At 42.8% G+C, this 18,250-nt stretch overlaps 1 protein-coding gene across 4 annotated transcripts in view; it reads right to left on the reverse strand.

Annotated features, from left to right (window-relative positions):
* Nucleotides 1-18,250, reverse strand: part of snx29 (sorting nexin 29) — a 62,086-nt gene that overhangs the window by 26,630 nt on the left and 17,206 nt on the right. For 3 of the 4 annotated variants that reach the window (XR_015063277.1, XR_015063276.1, XM_085903392.1), the window contains exons 15-19: nt 11,664-11,770; nt 8,021-8,137; nt 6,590-6,645; nt 6,075-6,156; nt 176-316 (exon numbers count right to left, since the gene is read on the reverse strand). Coding sequence is in view for 1 of the 4 variants with exons in the window: in XM_085903392.1 (XP_085759518.1) it covers nt 176-316; nt 6,075-6,156; nt 6,590-6,645; nt 8,021-8,137; nt 11,664-11,770 (503 nt within the window). In the remaining 3 variants the exon portion in view is untranslated. The remainder of the gene's footprint in view (nt 1-175; nt 317-6,074; nt 6,157-6,589; nt 6,646-8,020; nt 8,138-11,663; nt 11,771-18,250) is intronic. The other variant, XR_015063278.1, reaches the window with a different exon arrangement.

Below are 18,250 nucleotides of genomic sequence, written 5' to 3' on the forward strand. Positions count from 1 at the left end.
TAAATCAGAACGCTCCATAGAGTGAATTTTATGAGGATGTAGCAAAACTAAAATGAGCTGCTTTCCAAAGTATATTAAAGTCATACATCTCAATTGATGTGTTAGGGAGGAGCTAAGGTTAGCCAGGGTTGTTCCGGAGAGTCTCTGCTCAGAAAAAAAAAAATTTTGATCTCACCTTGTTCCCGATGGCTTTCTTTGGCGGGAAGTTGAACGCGTCCACCTGTGGAAATTGGGACCTCAGACGGTTGTGCAGCTCCCGAAACTCGGTGTAGCGTCTATATACATTCCACTCATTGTCCAGAATGCGGATGTAGACCTGAGGAATAGACAAAAAAAAAATATGGATGGATAATATTGAGTTTTTGCATTTGATAAGCTTGTCATTAAAGTTTCATATAGCCTTACCGAAATCAGAGGGGGGGGGGGGGGATAAAAAAAAAAAAAAAAAAAAGGTTTCTCACATCATCTCTCTAACATAATGCCACGCAGAGATAGAGTCTGTCTTTAGACGTGACAGCTCTGCTACCATTTCCATGCACCATTAGCTGCTTTATTCACACTCACAAAAGAGAAGGGGAGCGGGGAGAGGAGACAAAATGAGCCTATTACAAAGAAAACGAGAAGGAGATGGGCTTCTGTTTTCATGGGGGGGGCGGGGGGTGAAAACCGGGAGTGAGAGATGAAATGTTTTTGTTTTTTTTGGTTTAATTCCATTTCAAAACAGGAGCTGATACAAAAAAAAAAAAAAGAAAAGTTGTGGGCAGTAATGCTGAAGCACCGATCGTGACAAGTTTGGAAAAACCATGAGACCTCACAATTGAATTCTGTGACGCAACTTCAATGCTGATGTCACAAGCGTCCCTTTCGACCTCGTTTTCCACGTCAATGATGTGCTCCGATGAGACACCTGAGGGATGGCTGACTGGTAAGCGTGTCACTCCTTAGCAACGATATTACAAGAACTTCATCAAGCATGACGGGAACACGCTTGAGAGTTTACATGCAATCGAACATGGTGTTGCTTGCTTTTATAGCACTTTGCATTTATTAGTGTCATTCCATCATGATAACCAAGAAGCAACTCGTGTTGGCGGAATATTATTTGATTATCCTTTACAGGCTATTTATTTGCATCTGTAGGTCTATTTGGGGGAACTCTCAGCTACATTTGACATCCTTTGGATTTATAAAATGATGTGGAAAATAAATCAATAAATCACATTTATTTTTAAAAATGTTACAATTATTTTCCAATTTCAGGGGCCACTTGCAATACCGCCACGGACCACTAAAGGGCCGCAAACCACCAGTTGCCAATGGCTGCCATCATTAAGATTACATTTGAGCCATTGAAGGAAAAGTTTGACAATGAAAAATGTCCAGAGGCTAAACTTTGCTAAACTATGAGGTGAGATGTAATGAAGAACCTCATTAAGTAGAGCATCTGAAATTGAAATGTTTCAAAGACGATTTCACCCAGGAGACGTGTTTTCTTATCTAACAAAGTGAATGACCTTTACATGGCTCGGGAGAAAAAGGCTTCATTTTCTTGTTTTGAGGCGACTGTTACTTTTCTCGCTGGTGTTTTTTGTCAGCGTGCGCATGACACTACAAAGCGGGAAATGCGAACATGACAAATCTGACATTTTGGACGGTCATTAAAAGGCATCGCCTGTGTTTTGTTAGCTACGGGAAATGTCTCGTTGTTAAATCATCAACGTCGTGAATGTATCTCGGGAATGTTAAGATATCCTAAAAGGTTTGTTGAATGATTTGACAATTCAATGACAAGTGATGAGCACATCTGCCTCACACATCTGCAGTTCTGGGTTCAAATCCATCTTCGTAGAGTTTACAAATTTGAATCTCTCCTGTTTTTTTTGCTTCTCCGGGGGAAAAAAAAACAAAAAAAACCTCCATTGTATCGTTACTACAGCAAAACATCAGAGCAAGATGCCGAGACAAACAAGCTGTTTCAAATTTGCCTGCTCTGTCACGTTTCCATAAATTAGAGCATTGTTTAATGCAGAGTGACTCTTATTTATCTCGCATTTTCCAAGTGGCTTCTCCAACATTCCCTACTGGGAATAGGAACGTCGAAACCGTTTGCATTAGTAAAATGTGAAACACGGGAAGCAGCTGTGTTGTTGTTGTTGTCAAGCTGCTGTTTTCCAATCCCATTCAAATGCAGCAGCACCTGAAACCAAAAGAGTGCGACGGGAGAAGTAGTTGATAGTTTATTGAAGGGATGCTTGGATAAAATATTCCGGGTTTTTTTGTTTTATTTTTACGGTTTGATTGGAAGCGACTGGCCATTCCCCTCTCTAAATTACAGCAAACAAGTTTTGGAGATTGACTAAAAGCTTGGAGCTACCCTTAAAATTGGAAGGATCCAAATGTTCTGCACTACTACTGCATCAGTGTTTGATTTGTGTACACATTCAAAATCATTCGTAGTTATTTTCGCCTTGCCAACAAAGGGGGGGAAACTGAGCGAGTCCAGTAAGGACTGAAGAGCGGCAAAAGAAATTCAATTGAAAGCAATGGGAGGCTAAGTGCAATTAAATCGAACCTGGTGAAAGACCAATATCTTTTCTTTCTCCTCACACTTCTCCCTTCATAAAAGAAAAGCCATCAATACACCAGGGCGACGTTTTCAAGTTGGAAGCTACCTTGGAAAATCCTCTCACGCCCCAGCAGGGGGCTTTTATCACAATTACCGCCATCATTCCCATCACCTCCTTTTTTTTTTCCTTGCGACTGAGAGCGCGGTCATTGTCGGATCTCTTCCTTCTTTCCTGAGGACGAGCCATCTTGAGGCAAGCAGTAGGCAAATGTAAAGACGAGATGAAGCTGATCGATGAGAAGATTAAACACGCAAGCTAAAGGCAGACAATTAAAGGCCCCGGGACAGGAGGAGGACCGAAAAAATTGACAGTAACAAGGCTAAAAGAGCTGATTGACAAATTACACTTCAGCTCAAGAGCTCATCGGCCACGTCGAGGCTCAAAGTCGCCGCACTCTTGTCACCAGCCAAATTGGGAAAGACGAGCCAAATTCCCATCCCACCTCTCACATGTCACATTCAGCTGCCAATGACACACCGACCAAGCGTTTTTTTGTTTTTTTTTTCAATGGCTGGCTCACCCGTGACTGGTTAAAGTGGGCGTCCCTCGTGTTCTTTTGTGGAGGGGTTCGAATCTAGGTGACGCGTGGACAGAAGTGGTTACGTGTTCAAATAATTTGATTTTGATCATAAATAAAATACAATGGAAAAAAAAAACATGAATGTATTTTGCAACTATATCGAAAATCCCCCTGATCAATTTGAAGAACTTTTTTTTTGTTCAGACAGTACTCATCCCTAATGTCTGAACTAATTGCATCTTCCCTTGTAGGTCCAGTAATGAGCTTACACAATATAGTGAGTCCGTCTGGTCGTAAAATTGAATCGAGTTGCTGCAAGGGCATGCGATGTAAATGAGACTCGAGGTGGATGTGATACCTAAGCGGCGAGACGAGCGATGATGTTTCATCGAAGATTGATGAATACGACACCAAGACGAGTGTAATTATTGTCGTCGGCGTTGTACAACATTCATCATTAACGCATTAACAGTTATCCGGCTGTGACACTAACCCGGCCGTTATCCCAACTGTAATCGACGATCAACGTTTATTTTTCTCATGAACATTGATGCAAATGCACAACATTTAAAGCAGATTTATCCTCACCAAGAAAGAACTTTCTGGTTAATCACAAAGTCTGCATGCAAACGCAAAGCTTGCCTCTGAAGTTAACCCCAATTTATCCATTAGCTGAAACGGAAATTAAAGGTGCTAGGACAGAGCCCGCTTTGAATTTCTCCAGGGGCTTCGGGACACGAGTGTCGCCGACGTACCGATGAGGATGTCTCAATTATTCATCGAGCGGCTTATTTATGCGGCTGTGTATAAAAAGCTCAGAGAAGCGGCCGAGAAGCCAAAGACCGTTTGTTCGTGCGACTGCCGTTAATTGGGTGCGTCCGGTCTTCCTGACTAAGGTGGACGATGCCGGATGATGCATGAAATTAAAAGTTGGTGGGAAAAATATCTTAGCTATGTTTCGGATATGCCTCGCGATGAAATTAGCTTCATTTTCAGTTTTGTGTTGGAAATCAATGAGAGGAGCGTCTAATCTGGGAAGATGTTAAAGAGGTGAAATTCATGATTCATTGTTGGTGGTGGTGGGAGGGTCTCACTCGCGTCGCCTCCGAATTAATCATCCGCTGTGTCGCCGTCTTCCAAACATATCTGATCAATATGAATAGAGGAGAGGGGGGGGGGGATTAACAAGAGAGAATAAAGGAAAGAAAAGAGTGAGGATAGTGGTTGGGGTCAAAAGTAGGAGGGGGGAAAATTGCAGAGATGGATGATGCTACAATTTTACTGTGCTAAAAGAAGCTAACATAACTTCTGCCATTTCAACCAATCGCGCGTGATGGATGCTTTTTTTATTTTATTTTTTCTTCAAATCAACCTAAAACACACTAGCTAACACTCTCGTACAGCACAAATGACTCGTGTCGGGTGACGTGCATACAAACGACGTTTCCTAACCCTCCTCTCATTAAAGAGTCCACTGCTGGGATTTTGTAGGAGGGAGAACACTGCGGCCGCTATAATGTGCTCATGAGTTCGGGGGGGGGGGGGGGGGGGGGGGGGGGGGGATGGCGTAAAGGAGAAATGGCCGCTGATGATGGAGCGACTCCATCCCCCAAGCTTCACTGATCTTGGTGGAAGTCATTTCAGAAAAGGTGGAGAGAAAAGTGACTGCAGGAAAAAAAAAAAAAAAAAAAGACGGGAGAGAGAAAATAGAGTAGGAGCTTCAGCATAATGCTGTGCAAGCTGGTGGAGGGAGGGAGAGAGGGAGACAGATGGGGGGATGATGAAGAAGAGGGGACTGAGGGGGAGGGGGGGGGGGGTAGCGAGACTTTGAGGGAGGTAAAATGTGAGAAGTGGTGTTTAGATGAGGCTTTCCTCCTCTCAGCACATGGCTGTTAGTGAGCTTATTTTAAACCACAAGGTTGCTGTGACCTAACTTAGGCCCATAACCACCTCCATTTTTAAAGCACATGGTCATGAAAAGCTGAAAAAAAAGATTTCATACTTAGAGAGGGGGGGGGTGGGGGCTAGGGGTGGCCCCTGATGACGCTCCCCTGTCTTTTAAACATTCGTCCGGGCGTTCAATCACGACAACTAGCTCACCTTAACAACAATGACTCCAGTAACCTTGGCCATCCATTAGGCTGTCCAAGAACAAAAAGCCCTCTCCAGAGGGAGCCATTAGACCAATATAGCTCTGGGAAGGAAAGTTTCCAATGTGCCAGATGGGCTGAACTTTCTATTGGGCTCAAGAGCTGGACAGCCGCCGACCTGAGAGAGGCTAATCATAAGATAGCGGTGCAACACACACACACACTGTTACATGATCTATATGCAGCGGGAAATTGAATATCGCCTGATTGAAGTCAAGTTAGCCAATATTTGTTTGGATCAAAAAAATGAAATCTCTCAATTATACTTTTGTCTTGAATTGACGATGGATATAATTGAAGTGTCAGACCTGGTTCTGCCCGAGATGTGAATTGACATTAATTATGTACGAACCGAGCCGAGGCGAGCTCGGTAGCGAGCCGTCCCTGATGTTCAGTTAGCGCTTAAGGATGTGTCACCTGTCTCTTCCTGTCCTGAATGTTTTCACCTGACTAACATTACAGCTGTAGCTCCTGGCAATGCAGAGCGTGTGTGCGTGTCAGAGAGTCAGCGTTCAAGTTTAATACCTTGTGAACGCCGAGGTAAAAGTTGCATGATAACTTGAAGGATCCGAGCAGGAGCAGCGATTTAGTTTGTTGGACAACTCTCCAAGTTACGCTCTCCTTGAATATGTTCTATCGAGTGATTCGAAAGTCACTGGGTCAAAATGCCACAGAGTAAAAAAAAATCCCACAATTGTATTTGTAAACATACTTTGACGATCCAAATATTTTGGTGCTGCCTTGGATGACTCTGTCGTGCATTTGCAAACAATTTACCTGATAGACGTGGTAGGCGTTAGCAGCTCTGCCCTGCAGGAACACGGAAGGGATCCACACGTTGATGAGAGCACGATGCGCCCTTAAGGGACATAAACAACGAGCGCTTTCACTGCTATGGCCGATGACGTCCGTTATCGTAGTCATGATCATCGCCGTGCCAATGCGCACATTACAGCTTAGAGCGGTGAAAGAAGCGCAAAGTGTTACGCGAGCGTGTATCAAAAGCACGCTGAGAGAAGGAGGCGGGGGGGGGGGGGGGGGTCATTTTGATATGAGGAGAGAGAAGAACATCTGGTCATCTTGGTGGGTGGTCAAAACGGATCAAGCGTACCACACGATGAGACCAGAGAACTGTTGAATTTGTCATCGATGGTAAACGGAGGATAAAGTGATATGATTGGGATTTCTTCCCAAAAAATGTCAGGACGATTCAAATTCAATTATTTTCCATCGTTATAAGCCCCGCCCTCTCCTCTTTCATTCAAAGGCGGAAATAAGCGAACAATCCTTACGTTTCAAAATCGGAGAGGCTGGGATCGTCTGACGTCTGACTCAAATCGCCTGGGACCTAAGTGTTAGAGAGAGAAAAGAAAAAAAAAGAAAAAAAATCATGACAATATGGATGAAGTGTTGCGGTAACTGTTTACCCAAGTAAACACCTGGAACGTTTTTGTACGTTGTGCATTGGGATGTCGTTACTCTAATGTGACATTGCCCTATGAGATTATGTGTTAGGCGCACGTGTGTGAATCTATCAAGCCTCTGGCGATCGGCATCGGTCTACCCGGCGGTCCCTTGAGACAGCACGTGAGCAGATCCAGATGTTGGCAATCTGAATGATTGTATGTATAAAATGTGGAACATCTCTCCATCCAAGTCATCTAAAGCTGACTTAAGTGGCGGGGGGGGCTCAACTTTGCTCACACTCTCCAAGGGCCACATGCATAGATTGTAAGGTCACAGGAGATGTGTTAAGGTGACCGTGGCTTGAACTCTTTGAAGCTGCTCAGCACGTCACTCCAAGGACACGAGAGTTAACACGCTTACGCATGTCCAGTAGTGTGCACACATATTGAGCAGTCCAGCGAGGGAAGCTGGTGCGTTCAAAGATGAGAGGTCTCACCTTCGTTTATCTAAGGCTCTCCTTAGATGGTGACAGATGGTGTGTGTGTGTGTGGTGGGGGGGATGCTCTATGTATAAACAGATTTTAGTGTCATGTGTTGTTTACGTGGACTATCCTGGGGGTAAAAAAAAAAAAAAAAAAGAGATATGCTGAGGATAAAATATTAACAGCTAATTTGTCTGATCAAAAGAGCATCGTTTTAAGATCTACGACAAACAAATATTTTTGGCACAAGACTAACACAGTACATGATAAGTAAGACTTTAATTTAATTAGGCTACAGGACCAAGCAGTTCTAATTCCCCCTGGGAATTGTTGAGCTATTATTCTGACAAATTAATTGCCTTTTGGGGGGGGGGGGGGTGTAAACAAATTTTGTGTAAAAGGTTTGTATTGCCTGGAGACTTTATGAAGAAACGTGGGAGGAAGAACGAATGCTTTGGCTAATGGTGTGCTAATTGTGATCCAAAAAGGCCTTGAGCCTGTATGGCTGCTTGGAAAGGCGTAACGATTAATTGATGAATTGACAACCAATCAATCATCAAACAAATCATCGATTATTTTTGATAATCAATTAATTGTTTGGGCCAACTAGTGTGAGGAAAACAGGGAAATTAGTCGATATTTTGCAAAATCAGATTCATCAACGAATCGGCAAAATAATTGACCGATTCTTAAAATAAAGTTTGAGCGAAGGGTAATGGAATCCAACCTACTGGTTCATCGAAAATCCCGGCGAGGAAGAGTCAAAAGCAGAACAGGAAGTGTGGGAGCAAAGAAATGAGTGGTTGTGAGGACATCGGCGTGTTATTAACTCACCGGTCCTCTCAACTCAATAAGTTCCTGTCTCATCTGCCCGATGAGGTGGTCCTTGGCCATGAGGGTGCGATATAGGCGCTCATTAAACTCGATCAACTCGCCGTGCATCTCGGCCACCTGTAACAAACACACACACACACACACACACACACACACACACACACAGAGTTGCACAACATATCATTAGTACAAAACCCGCGGCTGTATTAAAAGAAAGGTGGGGGGGCGGGGGGGGGGCGGGGGGGGGAGTTATAAACTATAAAAGTTACAATCCTCAGTGGCGCACACACAGAAGGAGCAGTCCAGGTGGAGTCCAATTAAAATTGACAGCAGAAGAGATTTAGGGGAGCAGTTAAACTCCACCCCGTGGTGGAGGAATGGCGCCGCAGTTGTAGTCGAGTCAAGTGGCGAATGCAGATTTGGAGCCCTGGCAGTCCCAATCCTGCCAGCCGGCTAATCAATTGTCTTCAGCTCTAACGAACCTTGACAGCGCGATCCTCCATTCCGTGCGCTCATGCTAATAGTAGCGACAAATGATGTGTATGCGTCTGATGCCCAATCTCCCCTAACCTGGCCGGACAGGTCTTTTTTGTCAGGTGACTGACAGCTGTGGCACACACAATGCTTTTTACACGAGGCCCCTGCTGCCACGAGCGCTTCGGTGGGGCGATGTCACATGACTGGCGGGTGAGACGAGCGGCGCCAATGCTGCATCCTCGGGCAGCGCGTTTGCTTTTTCACATTCTATTTAAAAGAGCATGCTGTGAATTCTTTAGTGCAGTGCTTCCTTGGTTGTGGCAAATATTTTTGTCTTATATAAAATCATCCAAAAATAATAAATAGAATCCTAAGCAGCCGTAATTGAGGTTGGATTCGGCTGATGTTATCTCCACGTGCAACTCTGCCTCTGCTCAACCCAAATATAGATTTGACTCTTCACTCAACTCTAACCCAGAAGACACTTCGAATCCCTTTTTGACATCAGGTAATGAAATATGAAGTGGTGGCTATTAAAACCTTTTTTTTAAGGGCAGCGCTATTTTTCTACATATTCAATATGCAAATTATAAAATGCTAATACTGAACCGGTCTGCTTTGGTATCACCAAACCCATTGTTGTCATACCAACCCAATTTCCAAAGAACAATAACCTTGGTTTCACTTCTCTCCTTAAATTATTTTTTTTTTTTTACATCATGAGGTGCATCTGCACAAATAAATAAGAGCTTATTATCAGATAGCTGTAGAAATGCAGGGTGATGGATCGGTAGAGGAAAGCCTTTTAATTAATACTCAAAATGTCTTTCATCATCACCCACGTTCACAACCGCAATGAAAAAGACTTTTTTTTTTTTCCCCCCAAGGAGACCGCGTTTTGATTTGTGCATTCTTCTTTGTTTGTCGTAGTATGGCTGTTAACTGCAGCTCAGAAGTAATAAAGAGAATATCAATGCGCGCCGTGTCCTCGGGCTGCCGCTTAAATCTCTCCTCTGTCAAACACTACTCCAGCTCCTTGGGCAGTCTTATAAAATAAAATAAAATAAAAAAATAGGTAGACGCTCTCTTCTGTGCAGCTGGATTTGGAAATACTCCTTTGGAGTCAAAGAAACACCCCACAAACACTGGAATAATGAAATATTTTTGAGCTGGTTTCATGATAAAGTCTTAAGAATCAATCCTGTGGCAGCAAATGACATTCAAAATTCTCAAGAGAGTCCAATGGCATAAAAGAAAAAAAACCATCAATCAAATCATCCTACATTCCTGTAATGTGGTTTTATGTTAAGAATAAGAATCCAGTTCACGTCAACTCATTACATCTTGGAGATGTTGCTTTCGACGGAACAGAGAAAGTGGCACAAGGACATGTACAAAGCCGAAAAAGTCAAACTTAAGTGAGAGTAAGAGGGCTAAGATTGGATTTGAAATTGGATGGCGAGAGTAGAAATGACCTCACTACATCTTCAGCGGATGAAATTAGTCATGACAAATGTACTTTGCGCTGCTGCTAACGTTGCCATCTTTACTCTTTATTGGCTGTGTAAGCAGAGGGGCGATGGTATCGTCGATTCTTTTCAAATGTGGGAGGAAGCTGGAGAACCAAGAGAGGGGGGAGAGGGGGGGAGAAACAAGACAACCAAAATATGACTATCGCCCAACGCATGTTGGATTCCACGCGTGACTCACTTGAGCACATCTGCTCCTCAACAGGAGGAAACATGGCTGAAGATGACGGAAGAAGAGTGGGGGGGGGGGGGGGGGAGAAAGCGGGTGAGTAAGGACCGATATAGAACCGACAAGCTGTTCTGTCCACCATTCACTGGGAGTCAAAAACAAAAAAGCCATTCCAATGCTGCTTTCTAATGGTGTCTGCAAATGTCACACAGGGGAAGGCATAAGCGGAATTTTTGAAGCCGGGATCTTGGGTGAACGACTGCTCCCAAAAAAAAAAAAATTGTCTTGTTCTGTTTGCTGTCATTTGTTCATTGACGACATTGTTGTGAGCAAACATTGGCCTTTAAGTGCCTCCACTCACTCGCGTTACTGTACCTCATGTTCTTTCCACGTTTCCTCTGAAACTCAACATTCTGAGCCGGTGGCTTGTAATTGTTGTTCTTGTTCCAAATCTTTTTTTGGGCGGGGATGGTTAATTAATGAGCTCGTGGATGAAAAAGGGAGAATCCCCCTCCTCCCACTGACCTATATCACGCTTGCTCCTTTTTATTTACTACGATGAGGCAAGACGTAGATGTGACACAAAATTATAGGGGCTGAAAATATGAATGCAGAGTCATAAAATGTGTCAAGTCAGATTGTTTTAAAGGAATATCGGGCAGACGTCTGCATATGCACACGATGAACTACAACGGATCCCCATCACCCAACTTTATGTCATCAATTTATAGGCTGCTTGACCAAGGACGCCGTAGAAGAGTAAAAAAAAAGCCTTTATTAGCTTTGTGATTGTTTTAACTGCAAATTTGCATCAGTTAATTCGATAATCCCTTTCATTTCTTTTCGTACGACTCGGAAAGTTCAAAAGAAAATCAATTCCAAAACACTGAGGATAACCCACTGGCTTTCCACCCATCAGGGGAAAACGAGTTGCTTACAGAAATTTAAAATTGTATTATCGGCTTCAAAAGGGCTCTAAAAATATATGTAATAAAGCCAGAACCGCTCGAGCGGAAAATTAGATTTTTAAATTCATCAGGCACAATTAGGTGTTCAATTTCTCACTTAGACACTCTCTAGGGGTGTACTGGTACCGTTCCAATTACAAGACGGCATTCCAATGTTCTATTTTTCCCCCCCTACCACATAAAATAAAATAAAATAATAAATAAAAAAATATTCTTTGCTTTCTGCACCACACGTCTCAAATTGTATATCCAGAGAATTGGCTCAAAATGTACAAAGTCAGGGTCACACAAATAGAACAGAGGCCGGTTATAAACACAGCTGTGTTTCCTCGGTAAATGCAGGTAAACACAGTTGAATATTTATCTTGCTCTGGCAGCCCTCATTAGGAAAGCACCAAACCCTCAATGTGACATTTTCTCCTAAAATCAATAGCGTGAGATCGCTCACAAATGTGACTCCGGTAAGTCGCGAGAGCTGTGCGACGAGATCAAACACTCACCTCTATGAGTTTACGTTCGTAGCTGGCTGCCAACTCTTCAATGTCGCCCATGCATTTACTGGGAGGGGCAGGGGCGAGCGCTTCGCTCGACGGCAATACCGACAGAGCTGCGGAGAGACAGGAAAAAGAAGAACGGTGAAAAACGTTCTCGGTTACTTTGTGACACTTGCAGCTGCTTTTTTGATCAAGAGTCAAGCGGATATAAAACACACAAAGATGCTTAAGCACACAAATCCTCTTTTTCTTTGTTCGTACACGGTGCCGCAATGTAAGTCGGCAACTCAAACACAGTTTTGTTTTGTTTTGGTTTTTTTCTCCCTCCCGTTGCTGTCATTTCTATTAAGGTGATAAATGTCCCCTTGATTCCATTGCGGCTGCTTTTCAGACTTTCCTCTCAGCTCATTGTTTCTTTGTAATACTGAAGCTCGCTCACAGGCTTAAGTCATCATGGCAGCGCCTAAAGCGTTGTTTCTAAGCTCATAAACATCAACTAATAGGGTTCCCTCAGTGGAAAGGGAGAGAGAAAAAAAAAAAAACAGCGCGACTTGGCAGAAATGGAGGCGCTGTGTCTTTGCAGCGGAGGACGCGGGCAACGGTTTGATTGGATTTTCAGCAGCGCGGAAGAAAATTAACTTTGGAAATTTCAACGTCAACACACCCCGCTGACACAGACAGACACGGCGGAGCTTGAAGGGAGAGATGGGAAGACACGCTCTGAAAGCAGAGAAAATTAGGGAACTTAAAACAATTTAACATGTGGAAAGGCTTCATAATGTGCATAGAAAGTTTGGCCGACATCTGAGGGGTCAAATGTTAACCTCCTCGTTAGCATTATTATGTTCCTCACTAAAAGAAAATCAAGAATTTCATGAAATATTCCAAAAGATGTTGCGCTGCAGATGATGCCACTTAGGAGCTGTCACAATGTAACTAATGTGGACAAACAAGCAGGAAACGAGTGTTGTGTGAGGCGGAATAAAAAAAAAAAAAAAACGGCGTGTACGTGCATCGGGGTGGGTGAGGAGGCAAAATCGGGGATGACACCACAGATGTTCCTGGCTAAAGAAAATTGGGCTGACAGCTGGTGTGTAATAACAAAACTAACTGAGCGTCATTCCCCGACAGCTGTGTTGTGCGCTTGGAAACGTTGGGCTGCCCATGAGCAATGTGTTGCATCGGGAGCACCAAGTGTGTGTGTGTGTGTGTGTGTGTGTGTGTGTGTGTGTGTGTGTGTGTGTGTGAGGGTGTTTCCCAATTGCAGACTTGCATCCTTGAACTGCTCACCTGAGCATTTCCATCCCATTGGTCCAACTTGAGTGAGATAATGAGCTATCCCAAATTGCTCACAATAAAAGTCGGGAAAATAACTATCAATAGAAACACTAAAATCTGAATTCACTATTGCCTAATTCAGATGATGAAAAAAAAAAACGACGAGGTTGAAGACTATTATTCCAATGGGCCAATTTTCAGACCAGCTGCAGGACAAAAGACTTGTGGAAGGAGCAAAGTAAATAAACAACATTAATCCTACCTTCGGGGGGGGATGGCTAAATCGGTTCAGGCAGATACATTTATTTTATTTACCTTTTCATATTTCAAGCGAGTCTCGACGGAATATTGTTAAGCAGAGTCGAGGGAAGGCATCACGGCAAGTTTTTTATTTATTTATTTTTTTTAAACTGAGCAGCCTTGTAGGTCAAGACACGGAGAGCGCGCCAACTGTGACCAATACTGATGAGCTTTGACATTTTCCCGTCTGCTGTGATTTGCTTTTTAATACGAGCCGGATGGAAAGATGAGAGCTTGTACTCAATTTCAAACTTCAAACTGACTGTAAATCGGATTCATCTTTATTCTTTCCTACCATTTGGATTTGCCCCAATCTCCTTTTGTTTGTTTCTCATCATATTTCTTCCACCTTATCAATCATTCACTGCTGTTCTACTTAACTTGGCAGCACACGGTGGTCCCTTGTTGCTAATCAAATATATGCGGAAGGCCAGCCGCTCTCAGCGATACACCATTTTTTTTAAATGAATTTATTTTTCATTATAAAATGACAGGAATAAAGGCCAAAACCATTTTTTGACAAAGTAGCGCTAGGATTGAAAAACACACACTAGCAAGGGCCCCGTAGACGGCGTCGGGTTAATCACGCAGACGGGCCGTGCATTGTTGAAGGGCTGGCTAGGGAGCAGGCAGGCATCTGGCTGAGTTAATTAACTAGTGCTAATCAAAAGCAATCTTCTTTCATTTTCTAATCGCGCATCGTTCATTTCTCGCGTTCCCTTCCCTCAGATAACGGCGGTTTTTCGGTGTGTGTGTGTGTTGTGGAAGTTACATTCGGGGGTGCCAAGAACACGTAAATGTTAGATTACTGTTAGCAGTGTTAACATATGGTGGTTCAAATGAAGGGATAAGATGTGTTCATTTTTGTGTAAACAAGATTCAATTTCGTCCGGTCGTCGAGCAGAAGCAGAGCTGCACTGTGTTGGTTTGTTTGTGTCAGATAACTGCGATCAAAAGAATGAAAAAGCGGAAGCGATTGTGGTCCAAAATGTTGTGGAAAGTAGGGAAAACATTACTAAGTCATTACCCTGAGCCTAAATTGAATTTGCGGGACTCATATTGTTTCCCGCTGGTACAAAGTGGCAAATTATTGTGACAAGAAAGCCGGGCTTTTCAAAAATCGATACTCATTGTGACTTGGGAGAAGTTAAAATACGTGGAGTGTGGAGGTTCAGCAAAATTAATTTCTCCATTGACAAATAAATCTGAAAATGTTTTTCTCAGTTTTAAGAATATAGTCTCCTCCTCTTAAGTTATTATTATATCGTATTAATAATTGTACGTATGAATCGTAATCCGACCGGAGACCATAAAAGCTAGTCATATCTTGCTTTTTTTTTTTTTCTCACGACAATACAGTATATGCTTTGATTGTAATTACTCGCATTACCTTCAGGACCCTATTTTCTCTGTTCTTTTCTTCTGTTCCCACACTCCAGCAGTGACCCACTTTCCTCACGGGGATGATTAAAGTTTCATTTTATCATCTGCTCTAATCTGAAGCTTTGCGCCTTTTATTTAAGCTTCACGCCTCCCAGCGTCACACGGTTGCTTTTTGATGGAAAAAGATAAGATGGGGAGGCTGCTCGCAGACCGGGCGGGGGTGCGAGATCAATATTGGGATTATGCAGAGTGACGCGAGTTGCAGAATATTAGGTAGTGGCAAATGTGAAGGCGTGTGGGGAGCTTTATCAAATATTCACGTCATCTGAGAGAAAACAAAACTGATTAGCGCGCGTGTGTGTGTCTCAGAGGAGGCTTTGCGCTTGGAGAGCTCCGATTACAAGCGGTCAGGTCGCACAGTTGCGGTGTGATGTCATTTCCTGTCGACAGAAAGTCACTACAAGACAAAATGGCGAGCAGTGTGTTCATGTGAGAGCGATGGAATCAAAAGCAAATAATTATTCCTTCGATCGAAATAAATTATTAGAGAGAGGGGGGGGGGGGGGGGGGATCTGTGACCCAAAAATGTCTCGGCTGGAAAACATGGCAGCTCAATCTGCTGCAGCTCTATTAAGCATTCAGAGAAGGTGCACACACATGCCGACGGAATTTACATTTGGCGAATGTATGGCATGCAAAATGCATGTCTGCTTACTTAGTACAATACTTGCGTACGGTCTGTTCCAAATCACGCTACAGGCGGCCGGGCCGAGCGTGCCTGCTAAGAAATTCAACCGTTCTTACGTGAAGGTGACATGTTCGTGGTCAAGAGCTTGGCTTGGCTTAACCTAGTTTAGCACTTAGCTTCTACTCAAGCCACAAAAACGAAAGCAAAAAAAAAAAAAAAAAAAATGGGCCGTGTCTCTCATTTGTTCATTGCACTTATCCTTCAGCTCGGAATTAATATGTTAATTATCTGATCTGTTGGCGCAGCGTGGTGTATTTTTTAATGAGGAGTCGGAATCCCTGGAGTATTTATTAACAACGAGTAGACAACATTTCTGTGAAGGTGTTTAAGTGAGAGTGTGTTCACTTTAGTGTCCAGTGGTGTGTGGGGGGGGGGGAGAAACTGGTAGTAGTGCGTTTAAAATAAGCATTAAGAATTGATGTTCCCATCTGGAGGAAGAGGAACAGCAGGGTAGAAGAATTTTTCTTCTCCTTCTTTCAAAAGTCGAGAAGAACAATTTCATTTAGTGCCAAATGAAATAGTCTTTGTAGCTAACGGTGAATTAAAAAAAAAGAAAAAAAAAATGGTGCTGCCGTGACCTATTAGCAAGTGTAATTTAGACATTTCCGATTTTAGATCAGAGGAGTGATGAAAGAGATGGATGGAATGAGATGGAGGACAGGGATGGGGGAAAAAAAATTGGACTGGCTGCCATGTCAAGAGGTAAATAATTGATTATTTAGTTTTTTAGTCCGAAATTTATCCCACCCCAAAAAAAAAACGTTCTTTTTGATGACTACATTATAACTTCAAGTAGCACAGGCACGACTCATCGAGTAACAACGAGACGAACGCCGCAAATTTGTGCCCTTTTCGTTTCAATGCGCTCGATAACGCCCTTCAAATTCGACTTCCCGAGTTCCCAAAACAAACATGACCAAGTGCATATGTTATCTAATCAATAGGCAAAGTCATTATGCTCCACATTAAGACAGCTAATCACATCCGCTTTCAATCAGCACCACCTGCTCCTCGCCGGACGCACTTATAACAACAACAACAACAACGACGACGACGACAACGACTCGGAGGATGTTGTTTTTTGCAAACGTTTCAACATCGCTCTGACTCACACGCCAGACCCACTGAGTGCATCGGCGCTAATAAGTTCCGACATCAAAACTTGTCCGAGTTGATTAGGTGGCCTTTAATCATGCAAACTTATCTGCAAACATTCAAGTATTATTATTTTATTTTTTTTATTTCAAACGCCTAATCAACATCTCAGCTCCCCCCCCCCTTGCACTAAACATGAGGAGGATGCCTGCGAACTGTTGCGACATGACCCCCTGCAGTTGTTTTGACACACTGGAGTGCGTTAAGCAGATGCTCTCCATAAAACAAGAATGGAATCAAATTAGGTGTCTTGTCACTTGCATATGAACAAGCAATTGACCAAAGAAAAAAAAAAAAAAGAAAAAACCTGTTAAGAGACGCTTTTCACATGCGTTAAAGATTGAACGGCTTGTGAAAGAATACTCCAGAATGTCATTTTTCTTTCTTACAGATGGCATCTCTACAATATGTTTTTTCTTTGTGTGGTCAAAGGTCTATAAAGAACATACAAGCTTCGTTATTTATAACCTGACGTCCGCTTTGCATTAGTGCGCTTTATTAATGCAAGCACAAAGAAAGCGCGAATGGAGATGGGAGACGAAAGGGACGGCAAAGGTGGAACTAAGAGGAAGAGAATGTAAAGGGACTCAGTTCTAGTTTGAAATATTTCAGCCATGGATTGCTGTGGAAAAAGAAGAAGAAAAAAAAAAACTTTTAATCCAAACTCCAAAAGGACTTTTATAAAACAAGCACTTTGTTGAGTTGGCTCGTGCACAGTAGGATTCATTTGGGGGGGTTACTCGCTAAGTGAATTCCCTTCAAGTGAGTGTTCATTATGCTGGGAGAAATGCATCTATCTGGAGCCAGGAAAAAAAAATAAAAATAAAAATAAGATGCTGTGGGTGTTGCATGTGCAATAGAGTGAGCATGTGATAGATGCTCATTTGTAGGATTTGCTTTAATTAGTGTAAGAGCTTCTGGCTGGGAAACACAACAGTGAAGGTATTTTGTTGAGGCTTCAGTCGATAATTGCTATTAATAAAGCAATCTTAATTCAAAGTATGCAAAGTTAAACTAGCATGGTATTCAAATCACTTTTTTTTTTTTAATCATTCACCATATCATCTAACTGACATTTAACATTTGATTTATAAGGGGAAGGGGGGGGGAGTGGCCCCACATCCTCCCCTCTAGCTCCGCCAGTGTCCGGTGTAAGACAATCCAGTGATTCAGAACTTTTAATGTGGCTGCATAGATGGTTTTACAGACAAGTATCGCCTTTTGTCCCAAAGCCACAGAGGCGGAAAAGGAATAAGCCGAGGTGCCGCAAAGACCATATGAGATCCCCCCCCCCCCCTTCCACGCTCTCTCCCTCATTTCCGCAGCGCAGGTATTTGACCAGAACTAAAGAGCCCTCTGGAGTCAAGATGAGAAGCTTGTTAGAATAAGAAACTCTCGCAGCACGGCTCATTATCAGTTCCTTTTTGCGGCTCACTCGCAGTAAATCCCTTGCTGCTTTGCTCTCGGCCTGTCAGGAGGTGACATGTCAATACAACTCAGAGGTTTAACTCCAGAGAATGAATATATTAGAATATATATCATATAATATTTTACATGATGGGGTTTGTTTTTTTTTTATTCCTGGGCTGCTCTAAGGAAACTATCAATTGGGATCTGAGATTCTAATTTGATCATAAAAAAAAAAAAAAAGACATCTGAAACAAAAAATATTCCCCCTTATGAATGGATGAACCGAATTATTTACAAAGGACTTTTCTTTTTTTTCAGC

This window comes from Syngnathus leptorhynchus, chromosome 22 (genome assembly GCF_054491065.1).
Source record: "Syngnathus leptorhynchus isolate UIUO chromosome 22, UIUO_Slep, whole genome shotgun sequence".
NCBI lineage: Eukaryota > Metazoa > Chordata > Actinopteri > Syngnathiformes > Syngnathidae > Syngnathus > Syngnathus leptorhynchus.